The sequence below is a fragment of the Callorhinus ursinus genome, unplaced genomic scaffold (genome assembly GCF_003265705.2).
Source record: "Callorhinus ursinus isolate GAN/ISIS: 27379988/994484 unplaced genomic scaffold, GSC_fseal_2.0 scaffold13, whole genome shotgun sequence".
In the NCBI taxonomy this organism is placed as follows: Eukaryota; Metazoa; Chordata; class Mammalia; order Carnivora; family Otariidae; genus Callorhinus; species Callorhinus ursinus.
In genome coordinates, this window is record NW_027397075.1 from 38,501,159 (window position 1) to 38,514,983 (window position 13,825).

Consider the following 13,825-nt stretch of genomic DNA (forward strand, 5'->3'; position numbering starts at 1 on the left):
AGGGAAATGCAAACCTATGTCCACACAAAGGCGTACATGTAAATTCTCACAGCATTATGATTCATAATAGTCTCGAACTGGAAACTGAGGAATAGATAAATAAAAGTGGTGCATTCACACAATGGAATACTATTCAGCAATAGAGAGGAATGAAATACTGGTAATATGTATGAACTTCAAGAAGATTATGCTAAGTGGAAAGAGCCAAATGTAAAAGACCACATATTATATAATTCCATTTATATGAACAATCTAGAAAAGGTAAGTCTATAGAGACAGAAAATAAATGGTTGTCTAGGGCCAATTGCACTTTGAACAGAATTTTATTATACTTATCATATTGAATTATAGTTCTTTTTTTTTAAAGATTTTATTTATTTATTTGACAGAGAGAGACACAGTGAGAGAGGGAACACAAGCAGGGGGAGTGGGAGAGGGAGAAGCAGGCTTCCCACCGAGCAGGGAGCACGATGCAGGTCTTGATCCCAGGACCCTGGGATCATGACCTGAGCAGAAGGCAGACGCTTAACGACTGAGCCACCCAGGTGCCCTGAATTATAGTTCATTTTTACATATGAATTCTCACTGGGCTATATGTATCTTCGAATTTTTTGTATTCCTCATGTTTATCAGCAAGCCCAGTACATAACAAGCATTTGACATATACCTTTTGGGTTTTTTTTTTAAGACTTTATTTATTTATTTGAGAGAGAGAGCATGAGCAGGGGAGGGGCAGAGGGAGACGCAGGCTCCCACTGAGCAGGGAGCCCCATGCGGGACTTGATCCCAGGCCCTGGGATCATGACCTGGGCCAAAGGCAGACGCTTAACTGACGAGCCACCCAGGCGCCCCAGCAACATATACCTTTTGAATGAATAAATAAATATATGAATGATTTCTATGGACAGTTTTGAATTTAATTATAAACCTTGGGCCTATTTTATATAAATTTAGCCAATCTGTCAGTCATCCTTGTATATTGTGAGAACAAAAATATTTCGGTTCTTGAGAACTTTCAGATAAATAACCAGTTGAATTTTCAGTCTTTTTGATTTTAGTTGACCTAATCATGATTTTAAAACCTCAGTCTCCAGGGCAGGAAAAGTAGAGTGCTAAATTCTTAAAGTGGCATTAAATCTCATCTTTCTGGTTCATGGGGGGAGGCCAACTGGTATTACTTAAATGTGAAGTCAGAACCCTGGAATGCTAATAGCTGTATTCCCATTGATGATTTTCAAGGATGAATGATAACTGCAGGTACACTGATGTCCAGAGATGAGATCCCAGTTTAGTGGTAGATGTGAAGATATTTTGTCAAAGCAGCAACCCAGGGAGTTGTGGTTCATGTTCACGCTGCAATGATAATGCTTGGATGTAAGCAGATGTTTCTGAAGAAGCTGAGGGGAGTTTCCTTATTGAAAATATTGACAAGTGGTATGGCTTTGTAGTTAGTGGACCTGGATCCAAACACAGCTCTCCATTCCCCACCAGTGATTGACTTTGCAGCAAGTTATTTAATTTCTTTGAACTTCAACATTCTTCTCTGTAAACAGTAGGTTATAATTTTTGTTCTTGGTATCTTGCAGTGTTTCTCAAACTACTGTGGTAAAGGACTAGATTTAAAAAAAATCTGTTGTAGATGGTTACTTTAAAAAATATAGAAAATATGAATTATAAAAAAAACCCAAATTACAATCTTCATTTTTTTGTTTTGTTATTTGAATTCTAAAGACATAAATCTGGTTATAGGTATAGAAGCAATTAAAAGTAAGAAGGGTTGGTCCTGAGAAGTCTCAAAATCTCCTGCGAGGGCTTCAAAAGAGGCCGTTATAGGTTGTTTAGACAAGACTAACTTCCTCAGACAGAGAGGAAGGGCTGTTTCTGTTGGCAGAGAAAACATATCATTTGGAGTTGAAGGTTTCCAGCTTCATCAAAATCTGCTCCTATGTCTCTATCCCAAGTTGTGGGGTCATACTTCCTTTTCTTTTTCTTTTTTTTTAAGATTTTATTTATTTATTTGGCAGAGAGAGAGAGATCACAAACATGGGGGAGGGGTAGAGGGAGAAGCAGACTCCTGCTGAGCAGGGAGCCCGATGCGGAACTCGATTCTGGGACTCCAGGATCATGACCTGAGCCGAAGGCAGACGATTAATTGACTGAGCCACCAAGGCACCCCATCATACTTCCTTATCAATCAGTGCTCTAACTTTAACACAAGAGAATCTGTGAGATTAGGAACTAAATTTGTATTGTAATTCAGTCACTGTTGGAATTAGACAGACCTTTGGTTTGGTTTTCAGAAAACTTGGCGCTGCAGTTCTAGGAAATAAGGGTTTCCTTCAGATCATCATTCACTGTATATCCTTTTTGCAGAACTTCAGTTGAGAATTTAAAGCCCTCAACTCATTATTTTCTTTCTCCATGTTCTTTAGTGTACTTACAAGCAAGCAACCGTTTCTTGATTAGAAATGCCTACTGGTGAGAATTTAAGCACTATTTTGGCACTGTATCCCATGAACAATCAGAGTTCACTTTACCATTTGAGACAGGTTATTAATTCCATTAAATGTGACTGTATCACAGAACCAATTAAAGTTAACTCAGATTCAGTTCAGAGAATCCATTTAAAATCTGTTTCAGTCAGGCTATGTATGATATACACAGATAGGTGTGTGTTTGTGTGACTATAAACCTTAACACCTAGGATACCTATAAGGAAACAAATTTTAAGCTTTCAAAAAGGTTAAGAAAAGGGATGTGAAAATTTTATTCAGGCTGGTTTGACTGTAACATTGTTTTTTGTTTTATAAAATAATTTTATAAAAGAGTCCATCAAGATACTATATAGAAAATACACCAAGGTAATATATATACATTTCATAAAAATAGAATACATCTTGGCAATTGCTTCCAGAGTCTGTTACCACCATGTACAGTGTATTGACGTTCAACATTTATGCTAATTTGAACATATAAGATTTTTAAGAAAAACAAAGAAAACTGTCCCATTGGTATTTGTAAAAGTTGTTTCCACTTGACTGGAAAATAAAATACTGGAATGTACAAGTTATGGAACTAACTGGAAGGAAGGTTACATCAAAGATCCATGCATGAACAATTATCTGAGGATGAAGCAATATTTTTTTCTATTATCTATTTCTATTTTCTATTATCATGGTTCAGCTCATTTCACAAAATCACTGAAAATAATATCCTTATTTTGGATGCTCAGTCCATGTGAACACTATTTGGTATCAAAGAAACATTCTAGAAGCCGTACTGTATTTCTAAAATGAGTGGTGTTTCTTTTTTCCCTTAAGGTGAAAATAGGTGTAGAAGTCCCATTATAAAGTATCAATACTTAAAAAAAAAGTATCTTTATAAGTTACTTTATAAGCTTTGATCAAAACACATAGCAACCAGTTTTATTATTCTAAAAATGGCCAAATGCTCAAAAATTCACTTGGCTTCGAATGAGTTATTTTTGTTTTCTTTTTTCTTTCTTTTAAGGAAAATGATCTTAGCTACTATGCTACTCTAAAACATCACTGTTAGGTCCTCCTGTGAGATGTTCAGAATAATCTTTGGAAAATAACTGCTCCAGTGTAATAAATAAAGAAAAATAACGAGGGACCTTTCTAGACCTTGCCAAAAGATATGACCATGGTGGGATCATGAAAATACCTCACCAGTACCAAAGAAGGCACACAAAAGAGAGCATAGCACCATTTTCAAGTTACCAAGATTGCAACTGTGCAGGAGATGGTAATCTGGAAGGGGACTGGATTCCCATGATTAATGCAGTTTAAGGATGTGGATTAGGCTCTGGAGAGCTTCTTAGTATGGATAGGCAGACACAGCTATATATACTATGAATGTGGTCTGATACTCAATGGTCCCATTGGCACTGTAGGAAGAGGCTCGAACCCTCATGCGGTAGGTCTCTGGTTCTCGCAATGGTCGTGTTGTGTACACCACTCCTTTCAGGTTTTCATCCCTTAAGGCAAAAGGAACAGTCTGTTCCTCATCTACCATGAGGAAAGTTGTCCTGGGATGCATCACTCCATCCTGCGTGTATGCTACCAGCCGGATTAAATCTTGATTGGCAGCTATTCCAAATGGGAGGGAGACAAGTTTGTATTCCAAGGCATATGGGCTCAAGGCACATTCCAAATCATTGGGTGGACAGTTCTTGAGGCAGAACCTAAGGACAAAAAAACGCACAAAGTGCATATTGTTATCCGGCTTGGAAGCAGGAGAGGGCATGCGGCAGGTGACCATGATCCATGACAACTTTTAGGCATTAAAGGCTGTAGACAGTCTGACTGCGAGAGCAATAGGCCCACCCCATGTGCTATGCCACTAACTCAAACCAGATGCCAGATGCCTATGAGAGAATGCTGGTCTAGAGTCAAATATCTACCTCTCAGTTTCAGTAAAATCAGAAGTTTTTTTTTTCTTTTTTAAAGATTTTATTTATTTGACAGAGAGACAGAGAAAGAGGGAACACAAGCAGGGGGAGTGGGAGAGGGAGAAGCAGGCTTTCCGCTGAGCAGGGAGCCCAATGTGGGACTTGATCCCAGGACCCCGGGATCATGACCTGAGCCGAAGGCAGACACTTAACCGACTGAGCCAGCCAGGCACCCCAGAAGTTTTTGAACCACTTAAGTAAGTATGAGTACCAAAAGAGTGTCTCTAAAATGAAAAATTAGTTTTGGAAATAGAAGGATCTGTACATATACTGGAAACAAGTAGTTTTAAAAGAGAGGAATACAAGCTATTTTTAAATTGTAACATCTGTCCTAAGACTGAAAGCTGAAGTAGAATTTATTGATATTTGGTTTGTTTTCCTAAAAATAATAAAAGGTCAACTAAGATTCCTGGGGGGGGGGGAAGCTGTTCCTTTTGTATTTGTTTTCCACATTATTTTAGATTAAAAATACTATATTTTCTTTTTTCAGAGCCCACACTGGCTGTTTTTGAGGCATCATGACTTTTAAATTGCCAGAAATCACTGGTAATGGAGAGTAAAATTTTAAAAAAATGCACAAGGGACCATTTTCTGCAGATATGGATTCTTCAGTCATAGTATTTTTGGATGTTTCTTAAGTCAATATTTTTAATTTTCTCCCTCCCCTTCCTATTCCCCCTAAAGCAATTATGAATAGGTTTTTGCTGGATCTGGGGCAGTCCACACTTGATCATGTTACAGTAACTTGGTAGTCACTGCTGAGAGGAAAAGCAAAGTGTGAGCTCCAACCAGCACTTGGTTTCAGAACCACCTTCTTATTAGCAGGTCCTATTCATGATGATCATTATCTCTGTTTTCAAGCACCTCATTGACTTGGTACCTGAACAGAGTATGACATTTCTGTAAGAGGAGGGAGAAAATAGAAGAGTAGTTTATTCAGAACCCAGAAAAGATAGTGTTTCAGACAGCAGGGAATGTAAGCAAGACCATCTATGAGCGGGCAGACTGTTGACTCATCCTTGCTCATCCCCATTCTCTCATGGAGTCATGGTGAGTCATCATGATTACCGCCAAGGTTACTTCTTGGAATGCTCTAAGTGCTGAGAGCCCTTAAAACCCTGAGGCAACACAAATGGAAACTAGGAAATTTCAAAGGAGGTCAGGTTCTATCACCCCATAAAATGCTTGCTGCTGAGGCAGAATTCTAGATGTGGCATGGCGGATTACATACTGGGGAGATGCTCCGGGAAAACACTGGCAGCCAATAGTGATAGTTTAGGTTACAGTAGCTGCTTCAGGATGAGCTCATTTCATACCCATTCATTGACTCCATATACCCCTGGGGTTACTGACTTCCTGTGAGTTACATGTGACTACAGACAGTGTATGTTGGTTGAGGAGAGAACGCTTTTCAAAAGTATTTCTGAGAAGAGAAGCCAAGACATACCCTGAAACAGGATCCCGTTGGTAGTTGGGTGGACAGGGGGTATCGATGCACTGGTAGCTTCCTCTCATGTTGAAGCACATGCGATTTGGCCCACAGCGCACACTCTGCTCCAGACACTCATCAACATCTAGCAACAGTACGAGGAACACAAGCGTCAGCAACTCGGGTCAGAGCAGGCCATGAGAGCAGGCGGTGTGGATATTTGACGGTAATGGCAAATCTCCATGAGTGAATCTGGTAGCCATACCTAAGCTTCTTCAACCACAAAATGGGATCCGGATACCTGGTGTGCTATTTCCCATATTGCTTTGAGGATAATTTTTAACATTTGTGAAAGGACATCGAAAAATAAAAGCTATAAAAGTAGAAGGGAAGCTATTAAGAACTCTGGTGTTTTTTGTCTTTGGAAAATAGAGTGCATTTGAGTTTTGGAAAGCAAATAATACTTTAAATTCATGAGAAACAAGCTAAAAATTTAAAGGACGCTTGTGAACCTTTCTGTAAAGTGAAGAACCTCTCTAAAATGTGAGTGATCCTTCCTGATATTTTGTTTTATAAGTTCAAATTGTTGAGTGGGAGGTAGGGTAGTGGAAATTAAAGGAGTCAAGTTATAAACTCAAGTCAGTCATTTCTTGTGGACAGAGAGAATCTAGAAAAAAAAAAAAAAAGAAACCCAGGATCAAATGAATGACCCAAGAACCATAATCCAAGTTTAATCAAATGTGAACTGTGGAGAATCCATCCTCAGGGGTTATGGGCATGGGATAAGCTCTCTAAGGTAATAGCTCCCCCTTGGGTAGTGGGGAAAAATGCAAATGAAATGCTGTTTATTTTGTTGTTTTCTATACAAAGTTGTTAAATAAAAACACACTTAAACCACTATAATTAAAGAAACATCAAGATGGAGCTAAAGGAAACTTTTTCTGAGCTTTCTGAAAATGAATGTTTTTGAGCCATGATTTTTAACTTAGGGTCCATATTCGAGCATCAGGGGATTTGTGAATGAAAATCTTTTTGTGTGTGGGTGTATGAGTGTGTGTGTGTGAGAGAGAGCGAGAGACAGGGACAAAGACAAATGGAGAGACAGAGAGCACAACATTGCGACTGATGGATTTTCTGGGAAGAGGGTCCATAGAGTTCTACAAAATTTTTAAGGGATTTTGAGATCCTAATGTTAAGAACCATATTTTACAGCAATCATTTCTAACGGTGGTACCTGCATTCCCCTGGTGGTGCATGGAAGCTTTCCAGCAGTAGGAGAGCAGGCAAATATTTCAGGAAATCATTTTCATCCAGAAACTTATTTCCCTAAGTTCTACTTTCTAAAAGCACTCTGCCTGAGAACTTCCTGTGGCCTGGAATTCTCCTGTCCCCATTCCCATTTTATATCCTTCTGCTTTAGTGGAAAGCTTTCCACTAATCCCTAGTCTCTTTATGATACCCGGGTGTAAAATGCTTCAATGCACATATGGAAGGTGAGAAAACTGGTTATTTGTATTGATGGTGGCAGGCCTTATTTTATCATGGCTACAAACCAGTGGTCTTAGCTCTCTATTTTAAATTAGATTTCAGAAGTGAGCTGGTTGTCATGGGAACACCTACTAGCACTTTTACTTGAACAGAAAAATGACCTTAGACTTTTTCTGACAGTCAAGCTGGTTGGTTTAACAAAGACTACAGGCTTTTAAATTATATAGTGATCATTCCCCATTAACAGGGTTATCTATAGCTCCAAAGTATTGATGAAAATATATTTAAAGCACATGTACATCAAAGCCAGAATTCACATCCTATACAACAATTTAAATGATAAGAAACTTTAGAAGTCAGTTTTCAAACGTATGAATGAAGTATAAGGTTTCACATTTTTTTGGAGTAGGCAAGCAAAAAACTGAAGACTACTTATTTTAAAGTCTTAAGTGAATTGGCTGCATACTGGCACTTATAATACTCCTCTTTTAGTATTTTAATAAACATAGATTCTGATGTACGGGAGGGAACAATTACAATTAATTGGGCCCAAAGCAGTTCTCTGCAGAGGTAGGAACTAAAGGTCAAATGCACTTTCATCATGGAATCAGTGCCAAGACAAATGGGCATGTGAAACTATTGTTATCATTTCATAGTAGTAGGTGACTTGGTATCTGCATAATGGTATGTATGTTGGGTTGGGTTAAAGTTGTAAGTTCTTTTGTGAATTCTTAATAACTTGAAATCTTGCTATCAAAAAAATAGAAAGGAGAGAAGCAGTTCCAAGAGACAGTATATTAATTATGGACAATAAATGTTAAATTTTATTTCTGAATTATTTACCATTTCTGTCTCAAAAATGAGAATTTTAGATTTGGTTCCAAATATATTGTTTCCTAAGGAAATGACAGACAGTGTGATGATTTACTTTAAACTTGCTAGCAGTTTGCATAAAGTAAAAAGACATTGAGCTAGAGTGATATGGAGTAAGTCACTTACTTGACTTTTTAGTTACTTAGATGTGCTGATAATAACATAATGTGCTTTCTATGACTAATTTTTTATTAGGACTAATTATCCTACAGGAATACAACACAGTGTGAAATTTATATTTCAGTTAAATCTTGCCTATGGTCTCTGTGAACCAAGTTCTAATTATGATTTTATCTGTCAGAAGGGCATTATCTCCTTGGCAAAATGAGACTGTCTCAGAATGAAGTGAAAAGCCCTTTAGGAAAATGTGAAAGAAATTCAATTAGCCTTATCTTCTTTTTTCTCATAAAAAATATTCCCTTCACACTTATCCACCAAATTTCATTTTAGCTCTAATTTTTATGGTGAATTCCTGCAGGCACATGGAGGCCGGTGAGCTGCAGGGGCCTATGGAAATGGTGGCGTGGAGACCAGAATCTGGACACATGCCTGTATGCATAGTAAGAGTAGCTATCTTATCACAGATTTCCAATGGTTGAATATGAATCTACAAAAATATATCAAAATCTAATATTCAAAGTGTTTGCCTTTAGCTCCATAACAATGAACACTTCCCATTGAAAAACTTTCTTAAGTATTTGAACTTCTGGAAGGTGGAATTCTTTGTCTTCTGTCTACAGCTATCTCCTCAGGCTTAAGCACCCTATAAGCATTCACTCTACTCATTTAGTCTACTGCCTGGTCCTAAAAAGAGAAGCCAGAAAAGATGTAGAAATCATGCTGTCTTCTGTTAGCTGACAATGTGAGGATGTCTAGTTTTTATTAAATATTATGAGAAAATTACTATGGTAGAAATTAAAGGATAGGCATTTTATAATCTAAATATTATATAAGAAAAGATTACCAAGATGAGCTGAAAAAACTTTTATATTAATAGTTTTAGAACATATGAATGTATTTAACCAAGTGCTTCTGGATACATTAAACAATAATTCAGGATAAACAGACTTGAAATATTTGTCTTATAGAAAGAATAATTTGGATTCTTGATAACATTATGGATTACTTTTTAAAAACTTGGATAGATTAGAACACTCATTTCAAATGCAAGGCCAATAAAGTGTTTCTAAATGTTCAGAATTTGATTAGTGGGGCTTAAAATTAACAGAAAGATCTTTTGTTTCTCCTCTCCACTTCTTGGGCAAATCATGATCAATCATGTTTTTTGTTTTTCATTTTGTAGTCTGCTGACTTCCACTTTTGACTAGAGTTTCTGTCCTTGTTCAATGTCAAATTCACTTTAATTTCCTTTTTGTCACTGACATTTTAATCACTAATGTACAAAGCTTCAAAAATGCACATGTAAATGAAAATCAACTTTTTTTCCCTCTCATAAATGCCCAAAACACTTCCTAAAGCTATAAAAAGACTCCAAGTTATTCTTCAGATTAAAGACTGCTTTAAAAGATGTAATTGTTTTCTCTCAAGTTTTTTCTAAAAACCACAAAAATATGTAACCCATTTAAATCACAAACATTTCAAGTGACACCTGTTTCTGATTTGTTCACATTATTTTCCACTCTCTGAAGCACAACTGAAAGCTGAAAAATGTTTTGAACCGAATGAGCAGCTAGGACAATTAAGGAACAAACTGGCATAATTTAGAAAAAAAAATCCTTTAATGAGGATATGACATAATATAGCATTTAAAAATCTGGCCAAGGGGTTTTGTAGTTTAGTTGGTTGTTCCAAATGCTTCCTTCCTTGGTGCCTGGTGCACTCACAGGAAGTGTAGTGTTAATGTTGGGTATTGCCACCTCTTCAGAGGATTCTTGGCATGACAATCTGGGGAAAGTTATAAAGCATGGACAGTGTAAATGCTCTCACCTCACCCTGCTGCCACAGTACAATGACCCTGGTGTTCACAGCATGACAGGAGAGACAAAGGACCACTCTAGACATTATGAAATCTGTGATCAAGTCCTACCCTTGTGCTTGATTATTCTAGAACATTCATGCTCACATCATCACTCTGAGAATTAGTTTTATAATCTGGAGGATGGGTACAAATTATTGCCCTTGACATAGCCGTACTGTTGATTAAAGTGAGTTAATAATTGCTTTGGGAAAACATGACTTTAATATCAATGTGTGATTCTCATACTTCAAGTCTCAGTAGAAAGTTCTGCATAGGGTAAGTTCTTAACAAGCATTTGTGACAGATGGCTGGGAGCAAAGGTTATTATGGTGTTTACTTTACTTCTCCAGTCCACATGGTCCAGGGGGGCTCTCAGGGAGGGAATGGGTAAAGGGGTGTGAGATTGGTGGAAGCTCATGGAACTCAGGTGACCCCCTTGCCCTTCCAAGGTCTTGCTTCCTGGAGCACCCTTTCCATGACCTGCATCCTAGCAAGTCTTCTGTGAATCTTCCAGAGAGGGCAAATTTAATCTAAATTCGATTGCTACTGATAATGCACTCTTTTGGAGATTTCATTTGATATGCTTTAGAAAAGGATATAGGTTGTAAGTGACAGAAATTAATAAAATTCAGAGGCTTGTTAATACTTATATAATACTTTTGATTTTGACCACAAAATTGAAGGGATTTCTTAGAAGATTTTTAAGATTTATATAAGTTTTTATTTCTTTTTGATCTAAGTATGCATTGCAACATAATATACCTTATCAAAGCAAAATGTCCTTTTCACATTTTTGTGTAAAGAGGGTAATATTGAGATTGATAGTTTTTTTCTTTCTACCGTCACTACACATTGTCCCAAACTCTGTTATAGTACCTACAACCCTGTATATTACCGCTTTTATTTACATGTCTGTTTCCACTGGACTAAGATATCAAAGGGAAGAGACTATATTATTCATTTGTTTAAACCTTTTGCATTCTGCAATGCTAGCTCATGACTGTTCCACATCATTTGCAGACTCAAAGAATAGATCATTTAATCAATTACCCATGGTTGGCCAAGACAAAAAATAATGCTTAATACTGGAGTAAATTTACTGAGCTCTCTTTCTATTTCTTCTTTCATCTTGGTTGAACTTTTGAAAAGACATTTGAAGAGGTCTATTTCCACTTTGTTTTAAAAATATATAACATATTAAAAACTAATGATGTAATGTATGGTGATTAACATAACATAATAAAAAAATAGTAAAAAAATATGTATATACAACATGAACTGGTTTAGAAATTCTTGCTCCTTCTATAAGACTAAACCAAAAATGATTCTCAACTATTTTCCTCTACCTAACTGCTTTCTCTCCAGTTCTCCTACTTACAAAAGCAATGATAAATATGACCAATGGAATGAGAAGGAAGAGAAAGCAACCAGGAGAATAATTATTCAAAAAAAAAAGAAGACATTTAATTTCTCACACTCTCCTATGTTGGTTTTAAGTCAAGTAGCAATAAACATCCCAACATTTTCTCACCTTGACAAGTCTTTCCATTGAGCATGAGTTGATAGCCAGGCGGACAGATACAGTGATAGCTCCCAAAGGTATTTTTACACTCGTGCTGGCAAATGTCTCTATTTTCACATTCATCAATATCTGTGCAGAAAGAAAGCAGAGTGTATAACCGTGCAAAGCAAAGGCAGAAACTACGACAGAACCAATTCCACGCAAGTTGTTGATAGACAATAGAAAAACTTCTTGGTGATTTTACACTCATGTGTTTAAACATGCTCAGAGCTGTTTTATATCAGAATCTGTTTTTAATGGAATCCAGTGTCAACTGTATTATTTCATAAAATAGGAATATCTCTTCTGTGTAGAATTGTATATGAGCTGAGGGAACTGGCCAATTTCTATATTAGTTAAGCAAGCCTGGGATGGCAGATGAAACAGATTTGTACAAGATCCTAAACCACCAAAGTACTAAACTCTTGACAGAATAGTAGAATTTATCGAAAAGATAGTTTCTATTGAGGTTAATTGGAACAAGGAATTTTATTTTATTTAAACTTTAGCCACCTCTCTCTCTCCCTGCACGTGCTCCCACCATTCACGCATTACTTTCCCATAAAGAGATACCAAGTGGAGGTGTTTTTAATTTTGTGATAAGAATATTCATTAAACTTCATACAACTGTAAAGTACGAATGGCAACAACATATCTATAGTTGGGCAGGCCGCTTTATTTCTCAAGATCTCAGTCATTTCTTTTGTCAAAAGGACTCACTGATACGATCTCTCTACTGCACAGATTTGTTCGAAGGTTCATATATCATAATATATGGGGAAGCATCTTATAATAAAGAGCTATCTATCTGCTATTATTAAACAAAGCCAGGAAAATAGCAATAACAAGGAGAGGGGAATGGGTGATGATTAAAAATTCATTGCTATTTGCTTTCAGGATAAGGGAGGTGATTTGGGGTGCCTCAGATTTCTTATCCCAGTTGTGTTTTGCTCAGACCAATGTTAGAATTTGTTCAGAGTCCCACCGACCAGTGGAAGAATGAAGAGAGAACATGATGTGAAGTGGGAGCAGGAGTGCTGTAGGGTGGAAGTAGAGAGAAGACAAGGTGAAAATTGGTGGGTGACTCCAGAGCAAAGGGATGTGTTCAACGTACATGTTTTGCATATGCTCAGAACATAATTGCAAAGGTTCAAAATCTGTTCATGATGAAACCTCATCAAATATTTGTTACTGTTTTTGCCCCACTGTGAACCAAAGCATTTATTCCACAACTTGTGTGTTATTTTTACTTTTTCCCTTTACAATCTGCTTCCACCCAAAATCATCACAGAAATGTCAATGATGTGGAACTCCAAGAAGTCAGTTGACTCTTCCCAGAGTATGAATTTCAAAGTGGCCCCAAATGTGATTTCTGCATTCAGAGGCAACACAATGTTCATTTCTCCTGTTAAACACTGGAATCATTTCCTTAAAAAGCTAAATTTTAGCCTGAGTCTAACAAGATTGCATAGTGTTAATCTGTATCTTTTGTGAGTTGTCTATCCCAGATGGTTAATTAAAGGCATTTGGTGTTTATTTCAAGTTGCTTGTTACATAATTCCAAAGCCGCCTGCAGTCTTAGTGTAAATTTCTTTATTAGTATGTACACTATAAAATAGTCACCATATTTTAAGAAATATTTCTAAATGTCTATTAACTGCCCCCAAATAAAACTCAAACATACAGTAATTGACTAGATATGGAAGTTTACTTCAGATTTTCCAAGACTGGTCCTCTGAAATAGTAGCTGCCTCAGCCAATGGTTTGGGAAGATAATTCTTATAAACATAGTGTTAGTGTAATATAAACACAAAGACACAGAAAACATTTATGAGACTCTACTGTGAAACTGCAGAGTTTAGATAGTGATGAAGAAATAGAGAAGGGGGTTATTAATCAGGGATGCTTTCTTAAAATGACTGGGACATTCAGATGATTTAAAAGAAATTAGCTGGATGGTGTACGGTGTGGGGAATATGGTTTAATTCATGTGTCACAGCCTAGACAAGGGTTTGGGGCAGGAGG

General features: G+C 37.0%; 1 protein-coding gene across 1 annotated transcript in view; it reads right to left on the reverse strand.

Annotated features, from left to right (window-relative positions):
* Positions 1–2,758: 2,758 nt before the first annotated feature.
* HMCN1 (hemicentin 1) overlaps positions 2,759–13,825 on the reverse strand; it is a 489,046-nt gene continuing 477,979 nt past the window's right edge. Inside the window, exons 105-107 of the mRNA XM_025877925.2 lie at positions 11,771–11,890; positions 5,919–6,045; positions 2,759–4,204 (exon numbers count right to left, since the gene is read on the reverse strand). Of these exons, the coding sequence (XP_025733710.1) occupies positions 3,838–4,204; positions 5,919–6,045; positions 11,771–11,890 (614 nt within the window). The 3' untranslated portion in view covers positions 2,759–3,837. The remainder of the gene's footprint in view (positions 4,205–5,918; positions 6,046–11,770; positions 11,891–13,825) is intronic.